General features: G+C 44.2%; 10 protein-coding genes across 10 annotated transcripts; 5 read left to right on the top strand and 5 right to left on the bottom strand. All coding sequences in view use genetic code 12, as the record gives it.

Moving 5' to 3' along the window:
- Positions 1–16: 16 nt before the first annotated feature.
- On the top strand, positions 17–1,852 carry PGUG_03424 (uncharacterized protein; the record flags this gene model as incomplete). Its single annotated transcript, XM_001483993.1, has 1 exon — positions 17–1,852. The coding sequence occupies one exon, from the start codon at positions 17–19 to the stop codon at positions 1,850–1,852; it is 1,836 nt and encodes a 611-aa protein (XP_001484043.2).
- An 851-nt stretch (positions 1,853–2,703) lies between these two features.
- Positions 2,704–3,165, top strand: PGUG_03423 (uncharacterized protein; the record flags this gene model as incomplete). The annotated part of the gene is made up of 1 exon (XM_001483992.1): positions 2,704–3,165. One exon carries the CDS (start codon positions 2,704–2,706, stop codon positions 3,163–3,165), a length of 462 nt encoding a protein of 153 aa, XP_001484042.2.
- A 186-nt stretch (positions 3,166–3,351) lies between these two features.
- Positions 3,352–5,034, top strand: SRP54 (RNA-binding signal recognition particle subunit; the record flags this gene model as incomplete). The annotated part of the gene is made up of 1 exon (XM_001483991.1): positions 3,352–5,034. One exon carries the CDS (start codon positions 3,352–3,354, stop codon positions 5,032–5,034), a length of 1,683 nt encoding a protein of 560 aa, XP_001484041.2.
- Positions 5,035–5,108: 74 nt separating this feature from the next.
- Positions 5,109–6,443, top strand: PGUG_03421 (uncharacterized protein; the record flags this gene model as incomplete). Its single annotated transcript, XM_001483990.1, has 1 exon — positions 5,109–6,443. One exon carries the CDS (start codon positions 5,109–5,111, stop codon positions 6,441–6,443), a length of 1,335 nt encoding a protein of 444 aa, XP_001484040.2.
- A 413-nt stretch (positions 6,444–6,856) lies between these two features.
- MHP1 (Mhp1p) lies at positions 6,857–10,705 on the top strand (the record flags this gene model as incomplete). The annotated part of the gene is made up of 1 exon (XM_001483989.1): positions 6,857–10,705. One exon carries the CDS (start codon positions 6,857–6,859, stop codon positions 10,703–10,705), a length of 3,849 nt encoding a protein of 1,282 aa, XP_001484039.2.
- Positions 10,706–10,837: 132 nt separating this feature from the next.
- PGUG_03419 (uncharacterized protein) lies at positions 10,838–11,188 on the bottom strand (the record flags this gene model as incomplete). The annotated part of the gene is made up of 1 exon (XM_001483988.1): positions 10,838–11,188. The coding sequence occupies one exon, from the start codon at positions 11,186–11,188 to the stop codon at positions 10,838–10,840; it is 351 nt and encodes a 116-aa protein (XP_001484038.2).
- A 128-nt stretch (positions 11,189–11,316) lies between these two features.
- PGUG_03418 (uncharacterized protein) lies at positions 11,317–12,804 on the bottom strand (the record flags this gene model as incomplete). Its single annotated transcript, XM_001483987.1, has 1 exon — positions 11,317–12,804. The coding sequence occupies one exon, from the start codon at positions 12,802–12,804 to the stop codon at positions 11,317–11,319; it is 1,488 nt and encodes a 495-aa protein (XP_001484037.2).
- A 126-nt stretch (positions 12,805–12,930) lies between these two features.
- Positions 12,931–14,397, bottom strand: SAM51 (Sam51p; the record flags this gene model as incomplete). The annotated part of the gene is made up of 1 exon (XM_001483986.1): positions 12,931–14,397. One exon carries the CDS (start codon positions 14,395–14,397, stop codon positions 12,931–12,933), a length of 1,467 nt encoding a protein of 488 aa, XP_001484036.2.
- A 181-nt stretch (positions 14,398–14,578) lies between these two features.
- Positions 14,579–15,631, bottom strand: THR1 (homoserine kinase; the record flags this gene model as incomplete). The annotated part of the gene is made up of 1 exon (XM_001483985.1): positions 14,579–15,631. One exon carries the CDS (start codon positions 15,629–15,631, stop codon positions 14,579–14,581), a length of 1,053 nt encoding a protein of 350 aa, XP_001484035.2.
- Positions 15,632–15,746: 115 nt separating this feature from the next.
- On the bottom strand, positions 15,747–17,315 carry ERG11 (sterol 14-demethylase; the record flags this gene model as incomplete). Its single annotated transcript, XM_001483984.1, has 1 exon — positions 15,747–17,315. The coding sequence occupies one exon, from the start codon at positions 17,313–17,315 to the stop codon at positions 15,747–15,749; it is 1,569 nt and encodes a 522-aa protein (XP_001484034.1).
- Positions 17,316–17,447: the final 132 nt, after the last annotated feature.

The following is a 17,447-nucleotide window of genomic DNA, read 5'->3' as shown; positions in this document are numbered from 1 at the left end:
TCAACTCAACTTCAAGATGAATGCAACCGAGACTCATGCAGCAAATATAACATTTCCTGCGTTTGAGCATCTTGGCTTCTTGGACAAGGCTGCTTATGCTATTCCCTACTACGCGTACAAATCTCGCGTTTGGAATTATATCGATCCAGACGTGTTGCCGTTTGCTCTCTCGATTTGCACTGCCACGTTTTGCGTAATTGCAGGGTCTTATGCAACATTGTCGAAGCCTGCTAATGCATTGGATCCCAATGTAGAAGTGGAAAGTGAATTGTGGGATCCTTCCGATAGAGACGATAGTCGGTATATTCATACCAACGCCTCCGATTTAGAGTTTCTCAATGGCACATCCATCGACTTTAAACAGGCTGTTGCTATGCCAGTGATGAGTGCTGGAGCACTTTATGGGCTATACTACTGTCTTCAGAACATCGACGTGACAAAATTGGTATACTATCTCAACTGGTATCTCTTGATAGTGTCTCTCACTTCCAATTATAGTGTGTCTGATTTTGCCATAACGTACTTGGTTCGTACCATTCTGTTTTGGCTTCGTCTTCCGGGAAACTCACTAAGCGTATTTACTCGTTACAAGGCTACCTTGTCAGTAGATGAAAAGAGTGACACTTTCCCATTGGGTCAATTGGAACAGGTATCTGCGTCATCATTTCCAAACAAAACCCTCGAATGGTTTGACGGATTGAAAACACATTTAGCCAGTGAAAACGTCGAGATTCTCCACCCGACGTCCATCCCGGTCATTAATCAAAAGTTCAATTTCGTGTTTGACCTCAAGTTTTTTTTACTGGTTCCAATCAGCATATTCCTCCTGACACTTTATTACTTGCACAACCCTGCATTGAACAACGCCTACCCATTTGACACCACAAACTGGCTTTTAGCTAATGTCATGGGAATCAATTTTGCCATCTTTGGAATAAGGGTGACAAGACTTTCAAATTTCAAAGTCGCTACTGGGCTCTTGATTGCGTTATTCTTCTACGATATTTACTTTGTTTTTGGAACAAAGGTGATGGTGACCGTGGCAACTGGAATTGACATTCCTATCAAGATTGTTTATCCAAGACAACCAAGTTACTTTGCAACCATTGGCGGCCTCGTATTTGGATCTGAAGGTTTCAAATATTGGGACGTTCCAACATCGTTACTCGGCTTGGGCGACATCGTGATTCCTGGTGCGTTCATATCTGCGTGCTTGCGTTTCGACTTGTACCGTCATCACCAGCTCCATACGTCTGCATTCCACCACTTGAGATCCTTCCAGAAACCATATTTCTACTGCGCTATCGTGTGCTACATTTGCAGTTTAACTGTAACCGTGGTGGTGCTCAAGATTTTTGGTGTTGGCCAGCCTGCTTTGCTCTACATTGTTCCTTCACTCTTACTTGGAGTCTATGGAACTGGTCTTGCAAAGGGCGAGCTCAAAGATTTATGGGGATACAGTGAACACATTGAAGAGTACAAGCCGGAAAGTGACAAAAATCTGGAAGAGTCTGATGAAGAGTATGTCAATGAAAGTGATGACTCGTATGACGAATGGGAAGATAGAGTAGAATCTGAGCGTGCAGCTGCATTCAACGAGGTGGAAACGGACTCGGATGACATAGAGGTGTTGGCATCCGACTTGAAGCGGCCGGTTTCGAGGTCTTTAATCACATATGAGTTTGCCGACAGCGAGGATGAAGACGACGATACGTTTATCATTGATGGAGATGAAGATGAGGAAGAACTGTTTATCCACTACGCCATGGTGAGCAACGAAGAAATAGCAATCTTGGCTAAAGATAGATTGACTGAGCCTCGAGCATGGTATTCCGACGAGGAAGATAACTGAAAGATAAGACCAAGAGATAACAATGCATCCAAACAGATTTTTCACAATAGACGCGAAAAACGCAATAGTGGAGGCTTTATCTACCCTCGGTTCCGCAAGGATACGCGCTTCACACTATCCGAGCAAATTTGATGCGCTTATCATCTGACATTGTCTCTTAGACTTGACTCAGGCTGCGGTCCATATCCTGCAGACAGCCCATGGTTGTTGTCCGTTCACAGTGCCGCGATAAGCTGCGGAGAAGATGCGCCGAAAAAAAGAGCATTATAGGAAATGTGGCGGAATCGGCAAAAGTAAACAAACGGGCTTGTGGGTAAATAGAGACGTAGCAACATGGAACGGGCAGTATGGATTGTGTGCCATACAACCCCCGAAGCTCCGGTTGAATGTGAACAGCTGCTACAAAACGCAAAAGTATCCCGTGACCCCGCATCTCCGCACTTTTTTCAATCGTTGCAACAAGGTTCAAATGCGGAAGGTGAACCCGCAAGCGGCATTGATGTTGCCGTACAATCGGCGCCAAATTAAGGTGAGCTTACGGCAACAAACAATCAATATTGCTACTCCACTTTAGCTTTGGTTTCCCAACTCGGCCATGATACTCATACATCCGGTTATCAGTAGATCTGAATCTCGCTATCGCACGCGGGCAATCCTAACTGCGCCGCACTCATTTTGCGTTTTTCTTTATCGGCGCGCCATGCGAGTGACGTTCCACCACAGACGGCACTTGTCAATGCATCTGCCTGCATCCGTGCCATGCGCGGAATCTTTGCTTATAAGTTGGAGCGGCCGCCAACAACCGATTTTTTTTTGTCGGGAGCACTTCTTGTGGCCAACAGTTTGTTGCAATGTCAGAAAAACGCTCGTTGGACGGCGCTGCGATATCCACAAAATCTCAGAAGCGCATCCGTATCGAGAAGGAAATCTTTTCCAAGTCGTTGCATGACATCGAAACTATGTTCAACTTCAATCATGTTGCTGCCAAACCAAACCTGAACAATACCCTATCATCCATTTCTATTCCGACGCCTCCGTCTCCCCAACTTGAGCATGATTACTCCCAGTATACTATTCCATTAATTCCCGGTGAATATAATCATGACCTCAACTACGACTGCATCAATTTGGCATTTCTTCGTAACGACCCCACATTGGTATTACCGGTGGCACCAAAATCTGGCCACCCCATGACCCGTGCCATAAACTTGTACGCTAACACAATCTACGACGACTCTGACGATGACTTGGCACAAACCAATCTAGAACACGATTTGGAACTCATGGATAAGGTATTCATGCGCACTATATGAGACCCTGGCGGTCCGGACACAGGATGTCCCTGCATTTAGAACAATAAAGTTCGCTACCAGCTACCAGCTACCGAAATATCTCAAGCTTCTATCTAGCTCCAGCTATCTCTTTCAGCTTCTTCCCCGCTCTCTCTTCCTTTACTCTGTTATCTGCCCTGCTATCTCCATTCGCCTCCATACACCACGATGTCCACGAAAATCTCAACTTTGAACCGCACATCATCCACCATGGTTTTGGCAGAGCTAGGTTCTCGTTTGCGGGATGCTCTTTCCGGCGTCAGTTCGGGGTCCGAAGAGGAGATCCAAGCCATGATAAAAGATATCTGTACGGCATTATTGGAAAGTGACGTCAATGTTAAATTGGTGGCCAAATTGCGAGACAATATCAAGGCAAAAGTGAAGAAAGAAGTACGCAATGACGAAGCCGCGGCAAACAAGAGAAAGAAGCTTCAAAAGATTGTGTTTGACGAGCTCTGTGCGCTTGTGGATTCACATGAAGAACCTCCCAAGCCTAAAAAATTGAGCCAGCAGGCAAAACAGAAGAGTATTCGAGGAAAGAAAATAACGAAAAACAATGCAGAATCACACATCATTATGTTTGTTGGTCTTCAGGGTGCGGGTAAGACAACCTCCTGTACCAAGTTGGCCGTCTACTATAAGAAAAGAGGGTTTAAAGTGGGCTTGGTTTGTGCGGATACGTTTAGAGCTGGTGCTTTTGATCAGTTGAAGCAAAACGCTACAAAGTCGCTGATTCCATACTATGGTTCGTACTTGGAGACTGATCCCGTAAAGGTGGCCCATGAAGGTGTGGTCAAGTTTAGAAAAGAGAAATTTGATATCATCATCGTGGATACCTCGGGAAGACACAAGCAAGAACAATCCTTGTTTGACGAAATGGTACAAATCTCCGAAGCTGTGCAGCCCACTCAAACTATAATGGTGATGGACGGTTCAATTGGTCAAGCGGCCGAGCTGCAAGCCAGGGCTTTTAAAGAAACCTCTGATTTCGGTTCGATCATTTTGACGAAAATGGATGGCCACGCCAAGGGAGGTGGTGCTATTTCAGCAGTTGCAGCAACCCAAACTCCCATTGTATTCATAGGAACGGGTGAACACGTTGGCGATCTTGAGACGTTCAGGCCGTCTGCTTTCATATCGAAACTTCTCGGAATCGGCGACATCCAGTCGTTGATTGAGCATGTACAGCTGTTGAATCTTCAGGACGATGAGTCGCACAAGAAGACCATGGAAAATTTTAAGGAGGGCAAGTTCACATTGCGTGATTTCCAAACACAAATGAACAATTTCACCAAGATGGGTTCACTTGCAAACATTGCCCTGATGATTCCAGGTATGTCAGGAATAATGTCGCAGATTGGAGAAGAAGAAACATCGAGTAAGATAAAGAATATGATCTTCATTATGGATCTGATGACTACAAAAGAATTGGATAGCGATGGTCGTATTTTCACGGAACAACCAGAGAGAATTATCCGAGTTGCTCGTGGTGCTGGCTGTTATGCCATTGAAGTGGAGATGGTTTTGCAGCAGCAAAGAATGATGAGTGCTATGGCTCTGAGTGCCAAAAACAGCGGTGGTGGAGCATTGGGTGGAATGGGAGGTATGCAAAGAATGATGCAACAAGCACAACTGAACCCTGGATTCATGCAACAAGCAATGCAAATGATGGGTGGAGGTGGTGGAATGCCCGATATGTCGGCCATGATGAACAATCCCGGAATGATGCAACAAGCTCAACAAATGATGAGACAGAACCCTCAGATGATGCAACAAGCTCAGCAAATGATGCAGAATCCAGGAATGATGCAAAAGATGATGAGCCAGTTTGGAGGCATGGGAGGCATGTAAGAGTCGCGTGCACACTAATTTTTCACAGCCAATATCCTACATATAAAATTTCTAATGTAACTTTTCCTATATTCATGGTGGATGATAGCGGCACTCAATATCATGAGCTACAGAATTTAGAGGATGGAAGTCCTCGAGCGTCCGCAAATGAACCATTTTCATACAAAGTGGGTCTACAACATTGGATACTTCGTTTGATACAGGGGTTTCAAGGTTTAAATTTGGGACTTTTGTATGTCGCTTTATTCCCATATCTCGAACTGTTGGGACTAGACAAGAGGTCAATTGGGGCACTAATGAGTATATCGTTATTGGGAAATGGTTTTCTTCGTTATTTCCTGCCTCAATTGCAAAATAGGTCTACTCATAAAACTTTAATATTGAGTTGTCATGGACTAGCGGCTCTTTGTGGAGCTATTTTATTGACGATTTCACATAGGTGGGCTGCTTTGCCTGCAATAATAGGGTGCATGGTGAGTTGGGGGCACGAATTGGGCTATTCAAGGGCACTTCAAGGCAGTATGTTGATCACAATTACGAATGAGAACAAACAGTTCGAAGAGAGAACTTTGTCATTAATATTAGGGACTAGTGGTGTTTTCTTAGGAATGATTGCTACGGCGATAATGTTGAATGTTGACGAGCAACTGAAAGAACCCCCACGCTTCGACTATGCATTCAAGACATTTACAGTGTTGGAGCTCGTCATTCTACTCTTGGTATGCTTATTAGACTCCAAAAAGCATAACGAAATGGAGATTTCTACTCAAGAAGAAGAAGAAGAAGACGATGAGGAAGAAGAAACTACACTGGAGAATGACCATTCGAGGGTAATCTCCTGCCTTAACTGGACATTCTTCTTACAAGCAATTGGAGAAGGAATTGTTCTCATTCCTTGGAAAGTCGACTATATGAGTGTTATGAACAAGGACCCGTCTCGTGCTCCTTTCGCAGTTGCAATGCTATTGATTGGTGATCAATTTTCACCAGTACTTTCAGTGGTCTTAACTTACCTTTTGCATGGCCCTATAAAGTCAGTTATTATTATGGAACTCACAACTGCATTTATGTATATTGGAGTCGGGTCTTCTTCACAACCAGATACAACCAAGACAATAACTGGAATCTCGGTATGGATGACTTCGAGACTTTACTATGTCCATGGGATGGTGCTAAGTTTGGTTGCTCCCCAGAATTCGAGGAAGGAACTTCTGGCTAGAATATTTGTTTACAGGGCTTTTGGTCTATGCATAGGACCTTTAGTTGCTGGCGCATTGGCATATCATGACCTTTACGGATATTGCTACTATATTAGTGCAACTTTGCTTCTTTTATGCTGTGTGATATTGGCAATTACATGTCTTCCGCTTGATGAAAATTTACGAAGTCCACTAAAGAAGAATATATGAGAATTTAGAGTACGGCCGAAGAAACGTGGTGTCGATGTGGAAAATAATATCAAGAACTACTAATGAGTGTTCCACTATGAACCGTCTACACTAAGTTTAGAATGTTATTGGGTCTTGGAATAGAAGATACTCTTGATGAAGGAGCACTTTGGACTAACGCGTTTTAAGCCCTTTAAAGGTCCTATACATTGGGAAAGAATCAGTAGTTTTTTTATTTGGATTAAGACTGCCCATAATGCAATCTTGCAGGCTTATAGTTTACTACCTGCAGTCGAGAAAATAGCCCTCCTGTATGCAGTCAGAATCTCCGCTCCCCAGAAAGAAGATAAACTTAGAGGCGCCTCTACGGCTCGGAAGTAATAAAATTTAGATTTTTTCCGACCGTGAAACCACACCATATTCTGGCTCTAACCATGCTGGCAGATGAAGATCTGGATTTCGATTACGGATCCATTAAAGATATTCTCCAGAACGACTCAAATGCGTTTTTGAAAGGTGTAAAGAATACTGACGTCGATTGGTTTTTGCGTGACACTGCAATCAACCCACCTAATGGGTCTAGTAATGCAGCGGAGACCACGAAAACCACAGATTCTAGACGTTCCAGCAGCGAAAAATCATCACAATCTTCATCGTCTAAACTGACTCCTCTGAAACTACTGCGTACTTCCAGCTTGGAACCTGGATCGCAACTCCAAACCTCGATTTCTAATACCAATGAGACGGTTCTGAGTAAGACAAAACCGTCTGTGGCCACAATCCATGAAGAGGGCTCACCAACATTGACATCTTACCGCCGATCATCACTGAGTGCACCTTTAGCATCGAGCACGAGTCGAAGAAGCAGCAATGCCAGTATGAACAGCACTGGGAGCTCAGCGTCTTCAAAGGGTGGTCGTCTATTTTCCAAGTTGAAAGGCAAGTTTTCGTCGGTTCATAAAGAATTACTGCCCCCAACTTCACTGCCCCCAGCATCTCCTCCACCTATACCCACAGCTCCTTCTGATTCGGTATTCAAGGAGAACTACAGCCTATCCACAAGAGAAAGAAGCTCCACAACCACATCACACCTGTCAGCACCAGGTACCGCAGTTAAACCCTCACAGGAACCGCCGTCTACACCCAGTTCCAACACAGACGATCCCAGACTCGAAGAGTATATCAAATTCTACAAACAAGAAAAGCTCCACCCCCCTCCCTGCTGCGCAGGAAAGGCTGAAAAAGAATGCACAGACCACCATCATGGTGCTCTTCTCAACAGCAACGAACCTTCACCAATCAACATGTCCGCTTTTAGCGGTACATCTTCAGAACAACCAAATGCCGCTGGAAGATTGACCTCTTTTCTTCGCCGGCGAAGCTCGGTTGCGCCTGGTGTCCCCGACAGAGCTAGACGTATGTCTGAAACCAACGCTACTATAGCGTCTCTGTCACCGTCTCCCTCAGTCCATCAGCGGGCCCCTGCACCTCCCCAGGAATTTGCCGGTTTAAAACCACTAAAGTCGGTGGCATTTCATTCGCTGACATTTCTCATGGACCCTCCTCAACAGATACCTTCACGTAACCCTCGCAAGGGTAATGTCGAGATTCTTCCCAATGGATCGTACCGCATTCATCCTTTGTCTGAAGAGGACAAAGCTGCAATTGAAAAATCGCTAATGGGTCGAGGAGGAGGTATTGTGGTTGGAGGCTCTGGCGCATTAAGTGTCAAAAAGCCCCACCAAGAAGTCGATGAAAAGACTGACACCACGAAAGAGTCGGCTAATGATGTGGATATCAGCCAGCATGCCAAGAAGCTAGGCGTCGACAAACCAATGATATCTCATCTGCAACACAGGTATCAGCTGCCAGTAGAAAAAATGGCCCTCGATGTTATGTATACGAGGTGCTGTCACCTAAGAGAGATCCTACCGATTCCAGCAATAATGAAGCAAATCCCCAAGGGCTCTATGGCCCCTATTCCTGTTTTACAAATGAAAAACCCCACTCCCACCATGGTCGAAGTGTTGACCTTTGCAGATTTTATTCGCATTGCCCCCATCATATGCGTCTCCTTGGATGGTGTGTCTTTGTCACTAGAGCAATTCAAAATCCTTTTAAGTGCAATGAGTGCGAAGAAACAGCTTGAAAAGTTAAGTTTAAGAAACACTCCTATCGACCACGAAGGGTGGCTGCTTTTCTGCTGGTTTTTATCCAGAAACAAGGAACTTAACAAACTTGACATCACTCAATGTCCCTCCTTGTCTGTGAACATTCTTAAGAAAACCAAGCGGAAACCATCTACCTCCGACAGCAAGACGAAGAAGGAACCCGAAATTAAAAGAATGGAATGCAACAAAGAGAACCGTTCCGACATGGATTGGTCTTTATTCACAGCTACGATAGTTGCAAGAAGTGGAATTGAGGAAATAATTTTAACGGGTTGTTGCATAACAGACTTTGAAGTGTTTGAGAAATTCATAAAATTGGCCGTTCTGATCAAGACCAACAGACTTGGACTTGCTTACAATAAACTCAGTGCGAAGCAATTGCGAGTCATTGTTGACTGCTGGCTCTTTGAAAAATTCGTTCGTGGAATTGATCTAGGCTATAATGACTTACTGTCTTTGACTCATTTGAACATCTTTCTCGAGCAGCAACGCAAGCCTGATTTTGAGAAAAAGATTGCTGACTCGCAGCTTACTTTCTTGAGTTTGAATGCCACGAACCTTCGCTTTTCGGATACATTCAAAGAAACACTCGAATCAGTATTAATGAGACTCCCCAATTTGAAGTATCTTGATCTTTCAAATAATTCTAGATTGTTCGGCAATCCTCACTCAAGCCAAGCTGAAGAAGAAGTCGCAACAGAGGAAGAAGAAAATGAAACTCAAAGTGAAATCGTTGCTTATATGTCTTCAAAGTTCCCTCTATTCCCCAAGTTGGTTCGATTACATCTTGAGCATAATGAGCTCTCGCCGCATTCATTGTCAACGATTGCTAACATTTTGCCCTTCTGCAAGAACTTGGGCTACTTTTCAATTTTGGGCAATAGACTTGATCTCACAACTATGACTACATTCTTGCAGGCGGTCAAAAACTCCAAGACTTTGATTACTTTAGACTGTGACCTTGATGAGTTTCCTTTGGTTATCAAAGAACGCTTAGGTTTGTACTCCATGAGAAATATGGAGCGTCTATTGTATAGTCTGGCTGGTGGTGAAAAGGCAATAGCCGACATTTCCCAAGTTCCAAAGGTTTCGATGAACGATATCGAAAATGGAGAATCACAAGTCAGTCTCACGGAACAACTCAACGATATTCTTTCCTTGAAGGCACAACACAAGGCTAGCTTGGACAACCCTGTTGTGAAAGATTTTGTCAAGAGAGCCATGAATATCAAAAAGCAATTGCGGATGACTATCGAGGAACTACTCAAATTACAATTGAGGAAAGAATTGAGCATGGATGGAAAGGAAACACTTATTCGATTTGTCTTTCTTGAATCCTCCATTAATAAGGGTCTTCAAATGATAGATCCATCACTAGCTGACGACCAATCTCCAAATATGAAGTTGATGGGTCAAAGTGAAGATGAAAATAATAAATACTATATTGACGAGGCAGAGAGAGACGCCAATGATGTCCAAGAACAGTTGAAAGTGCAACGAGGCAATCCAACCGAACTAAACATCGGAAAATCACCTGTGAATATGTCGAGGACATCTTCTCGTACCAGTCTTAATCAGCTTGATAAAGAGGAGGGCTCCATGATGAAGTTACTGTCATTGCTGAAATTCCATACTTTCCACAAGGAAGATCCTAGTATATCCGGAGAAGAAATCAGGAGAAAGCTCAGAAACGTCGACTTGGCCGATTTGGATGAGGTGATCAAGTACTTGAGTAGTTTGAAAGAGAAAGGTATAACAGTGCAGAACGTTTTCAACTTGAATCATGATGTCGATGGTGAGGACAAATCGTTAGATTCCGATGATGCCATAGACTTTGAGGTTATCAAGCAGAAGCTTAAGAAGATAGCTGACAACAAGCATGAAGAAGAAACCAACGGGCAAGAAAACGAAGGTGACAAGCAGTCGCCTGGTCAAGACGATACAAATGAAGGTGGTAATTCGAACGGCAAATATGGTAGCGATGACAATTCACTTGAGTCTTCCGCCCCAGCCTTGGAGAAGATTAATAGCCCCGAATATGGCGAACGACTCAATAAGTTATATGACGAAGTGGTGAACGATATTACGAAATTAGATAGCCATACTGAATAATGCAGCACCTACTAATATATCAACCTACAAGAACTTCGAAAGCGTGGTAGAGTCCACTTATACTATTCACTCCTTAATACTACTCACCCCTTGATACTATTCACACAGTCTACAATATTGATACTAACATTATTAATATTCGTCATCAGAGTCCAAAGGACGATTTTTCAGCTTGAACGAAGGTTCGTCATCGTCACTGTATTCATCTTGCTCGATTTCGACATTTCCCTCTTCAGCTTCTTCGGCCAATTCTTCACAGGCATCGATCCAGTCGGAATAAATATCCACAGGCTGTGATAAAGAATGGATGGCGGACTGGAAAGTCTGACCGCAAATCTTACAATGCAACTCGCCTAGCGAGTTCTTCTTATCTAATGTACATATGACGGACCTTTCGTGATTGCAGAATAAGCATGTGAATGTGGTATCTAGGGTTTGTTTAATTTTCTTTTGAGGCTTTGCCGACGATTTCCGCTTACCCATGGTGGTGGAACGGTGATGAAATAACAAGTGAAAAGTAGTTGATAATCAGTTACGGTATATATGCAGGTCGTCCATGCTAAGCTAAGGTACAAAGTTGTATTGAGGAGTTCAATATGACCAGCCTCTTGTTACTTCATGATCAGTTGTGCCTTCTTCTTCAATCTCATTTCGAGGCGGAGTTTTTCAAATGCGAGTTTCTCTGCTCGCAAGTCTTGCGGCGATTGCTGAGGACTTTTGGAAGCAGATCTAGAAACCGAAGAAGAATCGTCGCTATTGCGTGGGCTTCCGGTGGTGACACTGTTACCTCTAAAGCTCATTGTAATCTTGAGACTAGGGTTGGCACTTGCATTCAACTGAATCCCGTATTGGTACAACTTTTTGTCATTAGCTCGAATTTCGTAAAGAGCAACGGCGTTCTTGTGTATGCTTTTTATGAACTTGAATGCGTCAGGAGACTCAAGTTGCTCCTTTATAGGGTAATGCAAAAGCAACGAAAGCGCTTCCCCAAAGTCGCAAGTGATAAGGTCAGTTTTGATGCGAATAAGAAGGACCACAACCACAAACATGACTACATCAGGGAGAGCACTAATGCCAGCGTCGCTTCCCGCTAGTACCACAAATTTGTCCCACAAGAGGCTAGTGACCCGTAGATCATTGCCAAGCTCACGAAGGAGGAGAAGTCGAAAGAACCTAATTGCCCAAAGCTCCGACAGAATTTTTAGTTTACTTATCAAATTGTAATGGATAAGCTGGTCAATTTTCATTAGGTTAGCATTGAATTGTTCAATAGACCGCCAAAGGTTTGCTTCGTCTTGGAAGAATCTGGTTGTGATGCCGGACAGGATAAGGAACTTGTTTAAAATCGTGAACAAGTCATGCGATATGTAATTGATGTCATAAAGAGATAGTATTTCGTAGTCGTCGTTGGTCATGGTGTTAGTATTGGGGATCTCGATTGCTTCTTTGTACAAGTTCATGTAGATCAAACCAAAGATTTCATGGAAGCCTTGTTTGTAACCCACATGGGGATTACATTTCGAGAAAATATAAAGTATTTCAATGAGGCTTCGCTTGGCTTTTAATGCCACAGGTGTCGATGCATTAAAGAATTCTTCACCAGGAAATAATCGTTCGACATCCATGATGATCGTCTCTAGATAGTCCTCCACATGATCAGCTTCGCCCAGAGGACTTGAAGGTTGAGCGCTCAACGGAGACTCCTTGTTCTCTATTTTCACACGTTCTAAAGGCTTCTTAATGCTTGGTCCTCGCAGAATTCGTGAGGAGCCTCGTCTCCGTAAACTGGTCTTGCGAGACACAGACTCAGTTTGAAAGTACACACTGTCTTTTTCTAGTTTCCACCACGGTACAAGCATGTCAGTACGCTTTGTGAGTTCATGGTAGACTACCCTAGAGCTTTCCAACAGCTTTAACCACGTCAGTATTTTCAAATTACCGGTGATGAGGAACGTCTTCCACACTAAAGTTCTCGAAAAATAACGGCATTTTTGTGGAATGTAATCATTTTCTACCACTCCTTTTCTAAAGTTGGCCACACTGCCTTTGTATACGTCTATGGTATGTAAAACATTCGCTATGGTTGCATTGTGCAGCATGTTTATGGCTACTGGAACTGAAGTCGCATCTCGCAGTCCCAGGCAGGTGCAGAAATTCAGAAGGTGCAGGCCGGCAGTTTATAGAGCATTGGGTAACAATAATAAGCTTAAATTTTGTATAAATATCTACTTGCGGTTAGACGACCCAAGAGACACCGCCAAGGAGAACCCATCATGAACGCCAGACCTGCCGCCGTTGCCCAATCTTCCAGCAAACCAATATCCAAGGTCCAAACTGGCCCAGTGGTTGACATATTTTAATCCTAATCCAGCTGAGGCAACTGCGTTATCTTCTTGCAAGATGTTGTTGCTTACAGAAGCAAGGGCCGAGGATGCGTACAAGCGAAGCGGGTTGGCTTCATCGTGATTGGAGTGGTCCTCAATGGGCAAACCATCTTCTTGAAGAGGAGCTTTGGTAGAGTGTAAGAATTTTGGTAGCCTGCTGTAGAGGGTAATGCCCAACTTGTAGAATTGATTTCCTCCATTGGGGTCTACGGCGTTTTTGGAGAAGCCTCGAAAACTTTGGCGACCGCCCAAGTAAAACCGGTCAGAAACATGCACGCCTGCTGTTTGGGTGAAGATTCCACCAAAATCTGCACTCACTTGAGTCGTCAACGCATTGTTAAAATATGAAGCGATGAATCTGGAAGCCACGGAAATTTTGGCGAAAGTTTTCTGGTCTGGGATGGATTGTTCCTGGTTCGATGCCAATTCTGCCGACGCAGCCACATCAAAACCGGACACGGGGAAGTTTTTGGTGTAGTTGTTCAAGAAAGAAATCTTGGAGTACTGCAATTGACTCACGATGGAGGTTTTGAGAAAGTCGCCTTGGCAATTTTTGACGTCTTGCAGCGCATCGTCGTTAACGTCACGGATGTTTCTTTTGGCAATCAGCGCCCCCACAAGAGATGTGAACGCATCACTAGGACTGGTATATCGCAACCCGATCAAACCACCGCCGGTATTCTCCGAAGCATGCTGCCAGCTTTGGTTGTTCTGGTGAGTGTTGAAAAGATCCACAGCAAACTTGAACGAAGGATCAGCCAAGCTGGAAGTCAAAGATGCATTTGTAATGAGGTGCAGATTGGGTGGATATGGGTTGTAGTTTGCGCCTACATTGACTAGCTCGCCATTTTCGTTGAGGTTATTGTTGAGGTAATTGAGGGTCACACTGAGGTCCTCGTCGGTGTTGTAGTTGAGGAAGAAGTCTGCAGCGTTGATGTTGTTTGGAATCACATCAAAGAGCACCTTGGCATAGATGGGCTTCTCATTGTTGTAATTGACAATGTCTTTTGGCACCAGAGCCAAGTAGTCGGACTGGAGTGAAACCGCCACCGACTTGAAAACATTGGATTTCACGAGCTTATCACGAGAGGAATCGACATTCTCGAGCAATCGGCCCAATGTATAGTCGCTTTCGTCCACCAATGGTCGAAGAATCCGGCCAAAAAACTCTCTGGAGAAAGTATCACCACCTACCACTTCCACCGACGAGAGAAAAATAGGTTGCGACGACGACCTGGAAAGGAGATCTTGTGTGAGGAGCTGGCTCTGGAGATCGGTGGGCGTTTTGGTGTCAGATTTCATGGACATTGGTGGAAATGGGAAAGTGTGGTGAATGTTGATTGGACATTGCGTAGATATTTAGTGCGGGTGTAGCGGTGCGGGAGGGAAGCTGGAGAGAAGCTAGAGAAGAAGATTGAGAAGAAGCTTGAGAACCAATACAAAATTTTTTACATAGATCTAATTAAGTCTAGTTGTTCTTCTGTAGCTTCTACTCCACTGTAGCACCATCGTATGCCAAATCTAACAATTTCCATGAACATGTAACATTTGCGTCTTTAAAAATTCTGATCACCTTGTCGGCAATAGCATCGAATCCCTCGGTAGCCAAACACAATATGGTAGGACCGGCACCAGAAAGACATATACCACACAAACCGGGATCAGATTCCGGAGTAACACTGGCCAAAACTTGTTGCAAGCCGGGAATTAAGCCAGATCTGTAGGGCTGATGGAGCTTGTCTTTCATGGCCTCGTATATAAGTTTGTGGTTAGGTTCAGACTGAGTCAATGCTGTGGTCAAAACCGCCAATCTTTGAAGATTGAATACGATATCTTGCTTTTCGTATGATTTAGGCAACACCTCCCGTGCGGTGTCGGTGGAAACCTCAAAGTCGGGAATGATGGTAATACACTTGATTTTACGACACCATTGGTATTGCAAATACTGGCCGATTTGATTTGGTGGAGGCGTACGGATGTATTGGTCAGCTGGGGTGACTCCAAATTTGGGAAGAATTCTTTCTAATGCAACGCTCTTTGCTTTAGTTTCTTCTTCGCTCAATTCGTTGAGATACGAACCAACAAATCCTCCAAGCATCGCAGCAGCTATGTTATCTGGGTGCCTCTCGATGAGCAAGCAGTAGTCCAACATTCGCTCCTTGGTGAATCCTAGCTTTCCAACTTCATTTCCAAGCATTATTCCACCTACTATGGCTGCTCCCGAAGACCCCAACCCACGGCCCAACGGAATGGGGTTGATTACATGGAGATGAGTACCATTTGGAAACTTCTCAATGTTGTTACAGCGCATTATGTACAAGGCAGTCTGTGTAACAAGATTTTTTCCCGAGTTGAGTGGTACATTTTCGGCACCATCACCTTCATAACTGAGTTTGACGTTGTATGGATCCGAGGAAGTGTCGACTTCTGGACGTATAGATACCTCTAGTTCGAGGTACAACTGTAAACCAATACCCAAAACATCAAAACCAGGTCCAATATTGGCCAGCGAGGCTGGTACTTTGATTTTGAACTGACTCATGGTGACTGCAAACTTTCTATCTTGGCGTGGACAGATATGGAGTCACACCCCAACACCCATACATTTTTACGATGCCGGTACAGGCCCGAGTACACTTCTATTAACATGTATTTACCTAAAAAACACAAGTACGGCGTTTTTTCCACACGATGTCCGCAGGCTCAAGGGGCAACGTCACCATCGAGGCGTAATCGACACCGGGCAATTTATCTTTTAATTCCCAGGTGACATTGTAGACGTAGGATGCTAAGATCGTACCCAACTGGACGTAAGCGAATTGTTCTCCAATACAACGGTGTCTGCCTCCACCGAATGGCAAGTAGGGAGAGGAAACACCCTTGGAGATATTTCCGAATCCATAGTCCACAGTCTCATCTTGGCCGTCAGTAGGAAGTGGTTGTTCATCCCATCTACGTGGGTTGAAGGAAGCGGCATCGGGGAACCAACGATCATTTACCATGGCATAACCGGGGGACACCATCACATAGTGACCCTTTGGAACGGTGTACTTGGTTCCTGGAACCAATAACGGCTTTTTAACCTTCCGGAAAATGGAGTGCAAAGGCATATGCATACGAAGGGTTTCCTTGATTACATTGTTCACAAGTGGCATTTCTTGCAAATCATCGTAAGACAAATCCTTAAAGCTCTTGTTCTTTTTCTCGAACACACCGCAGATTTCTTTGTACATTTCCTCTTGGAGATCGGGTCTTTCACCCAAATGCAACAAAAACCAAGCAGAAGTAGCAGCACTGGTATGCTGACCACCCATCAAGATTCCAATCAAAAGATTGGCAATTTCCTGGTCAGTCATCTTCACACCATCCTTATATGTACTGGTGGCCATGAGCGAGTCGATAAGGTCTCTAGTAGGGTCGATGTTACCACTTGATCGTCTAGTGTCAATCAAGCCTTTGTAAGTAGCAGAGATTTTTTGCTGAGCCCTGTCTCTGTTACGAGACATGGGCAATGGAAGGTGAGGGAACGCGAAATGGATAGGGTGGAAACCCTTGTCGAGGTCCGAGTACAATTGAGCAAACGAAGTGTCGAACCGTTTTCTCATCTCATCGCCCATCAACGACCGAGAAGCGGTGAAAATGGTAATTTCTGGCTGAGTTTTCATCACGTTGACAACACCACTGTCCTTTTCCTTCATCTTGAAATCATGTTCGACGAAATACGACAACACTTCATCTTGAATTTTAGGCACATACTTGATGAACGAGTCCTTAGTCAAAGCAAACTTGGCAAACTTTTTCTGTTCCATCAACCGGGAGTTGGGACAGTCATAGATCACACCCTTACCAAACACTGGTGTGGTTAAATGGGTGTAAGCATCTTCAGCACTCACATCAGTAGCCTTGGAATTAAACACAAATTCGTGTCCTTTAGGACCAAGGTATACAGTCATCACGCGGCCCACCATAACAAACGAAAACACATCTCCATACTTCTGGCGACAACTTTCAAAAAACTCATAAGGTTGCATTGAATAAACGACTGACGAACCCAACCATGGCACCCAGTGGAAAACGAGAGGTGCTCTATCTTTTTGCAAAGAATACCAAAATTGGCAAAGAAGGTTGTAAACGAAGGGGAATAGAACCACAATGGATATCTGAGCCGAAACTGGGAGGCCCCTGAACTCGGAATATACCCACGTAGCTATATCAGCAATGGCCATCTTTTTAGAGTTGGTCGTATAAGAAAAGTTTGAAATAACGCGCGACCGTCAGCTCACATACGGTCGCTTATGAAATGGTTATGGAATGCAGTACCAGTGATAGGTGAACTACACTAAACACTAGACTTTTCT

This window comes from Meyerozyma guilliermondii, genomic scaffold (assembly GCF_000149425.1).
Source record: "Meyerozyma guilliermondii ATCC 6260 scaffold_4 genomic scaffold, whole genome shotgun sequence".
Classification (NCBI taxonomy): domain Eukaryota; kingdom Fungi; phylum Ascomycota; class Pichiomycetes; order Serinales; family Debaryomycetaceae; genus Meyerozyma; species Meyerozyma guilliermondii.
The sequence above is the reverse complement of the archived record's forward strand: the minus strand, read 5'-3'. Positions and strand labels throughout refer to the sequence as shown.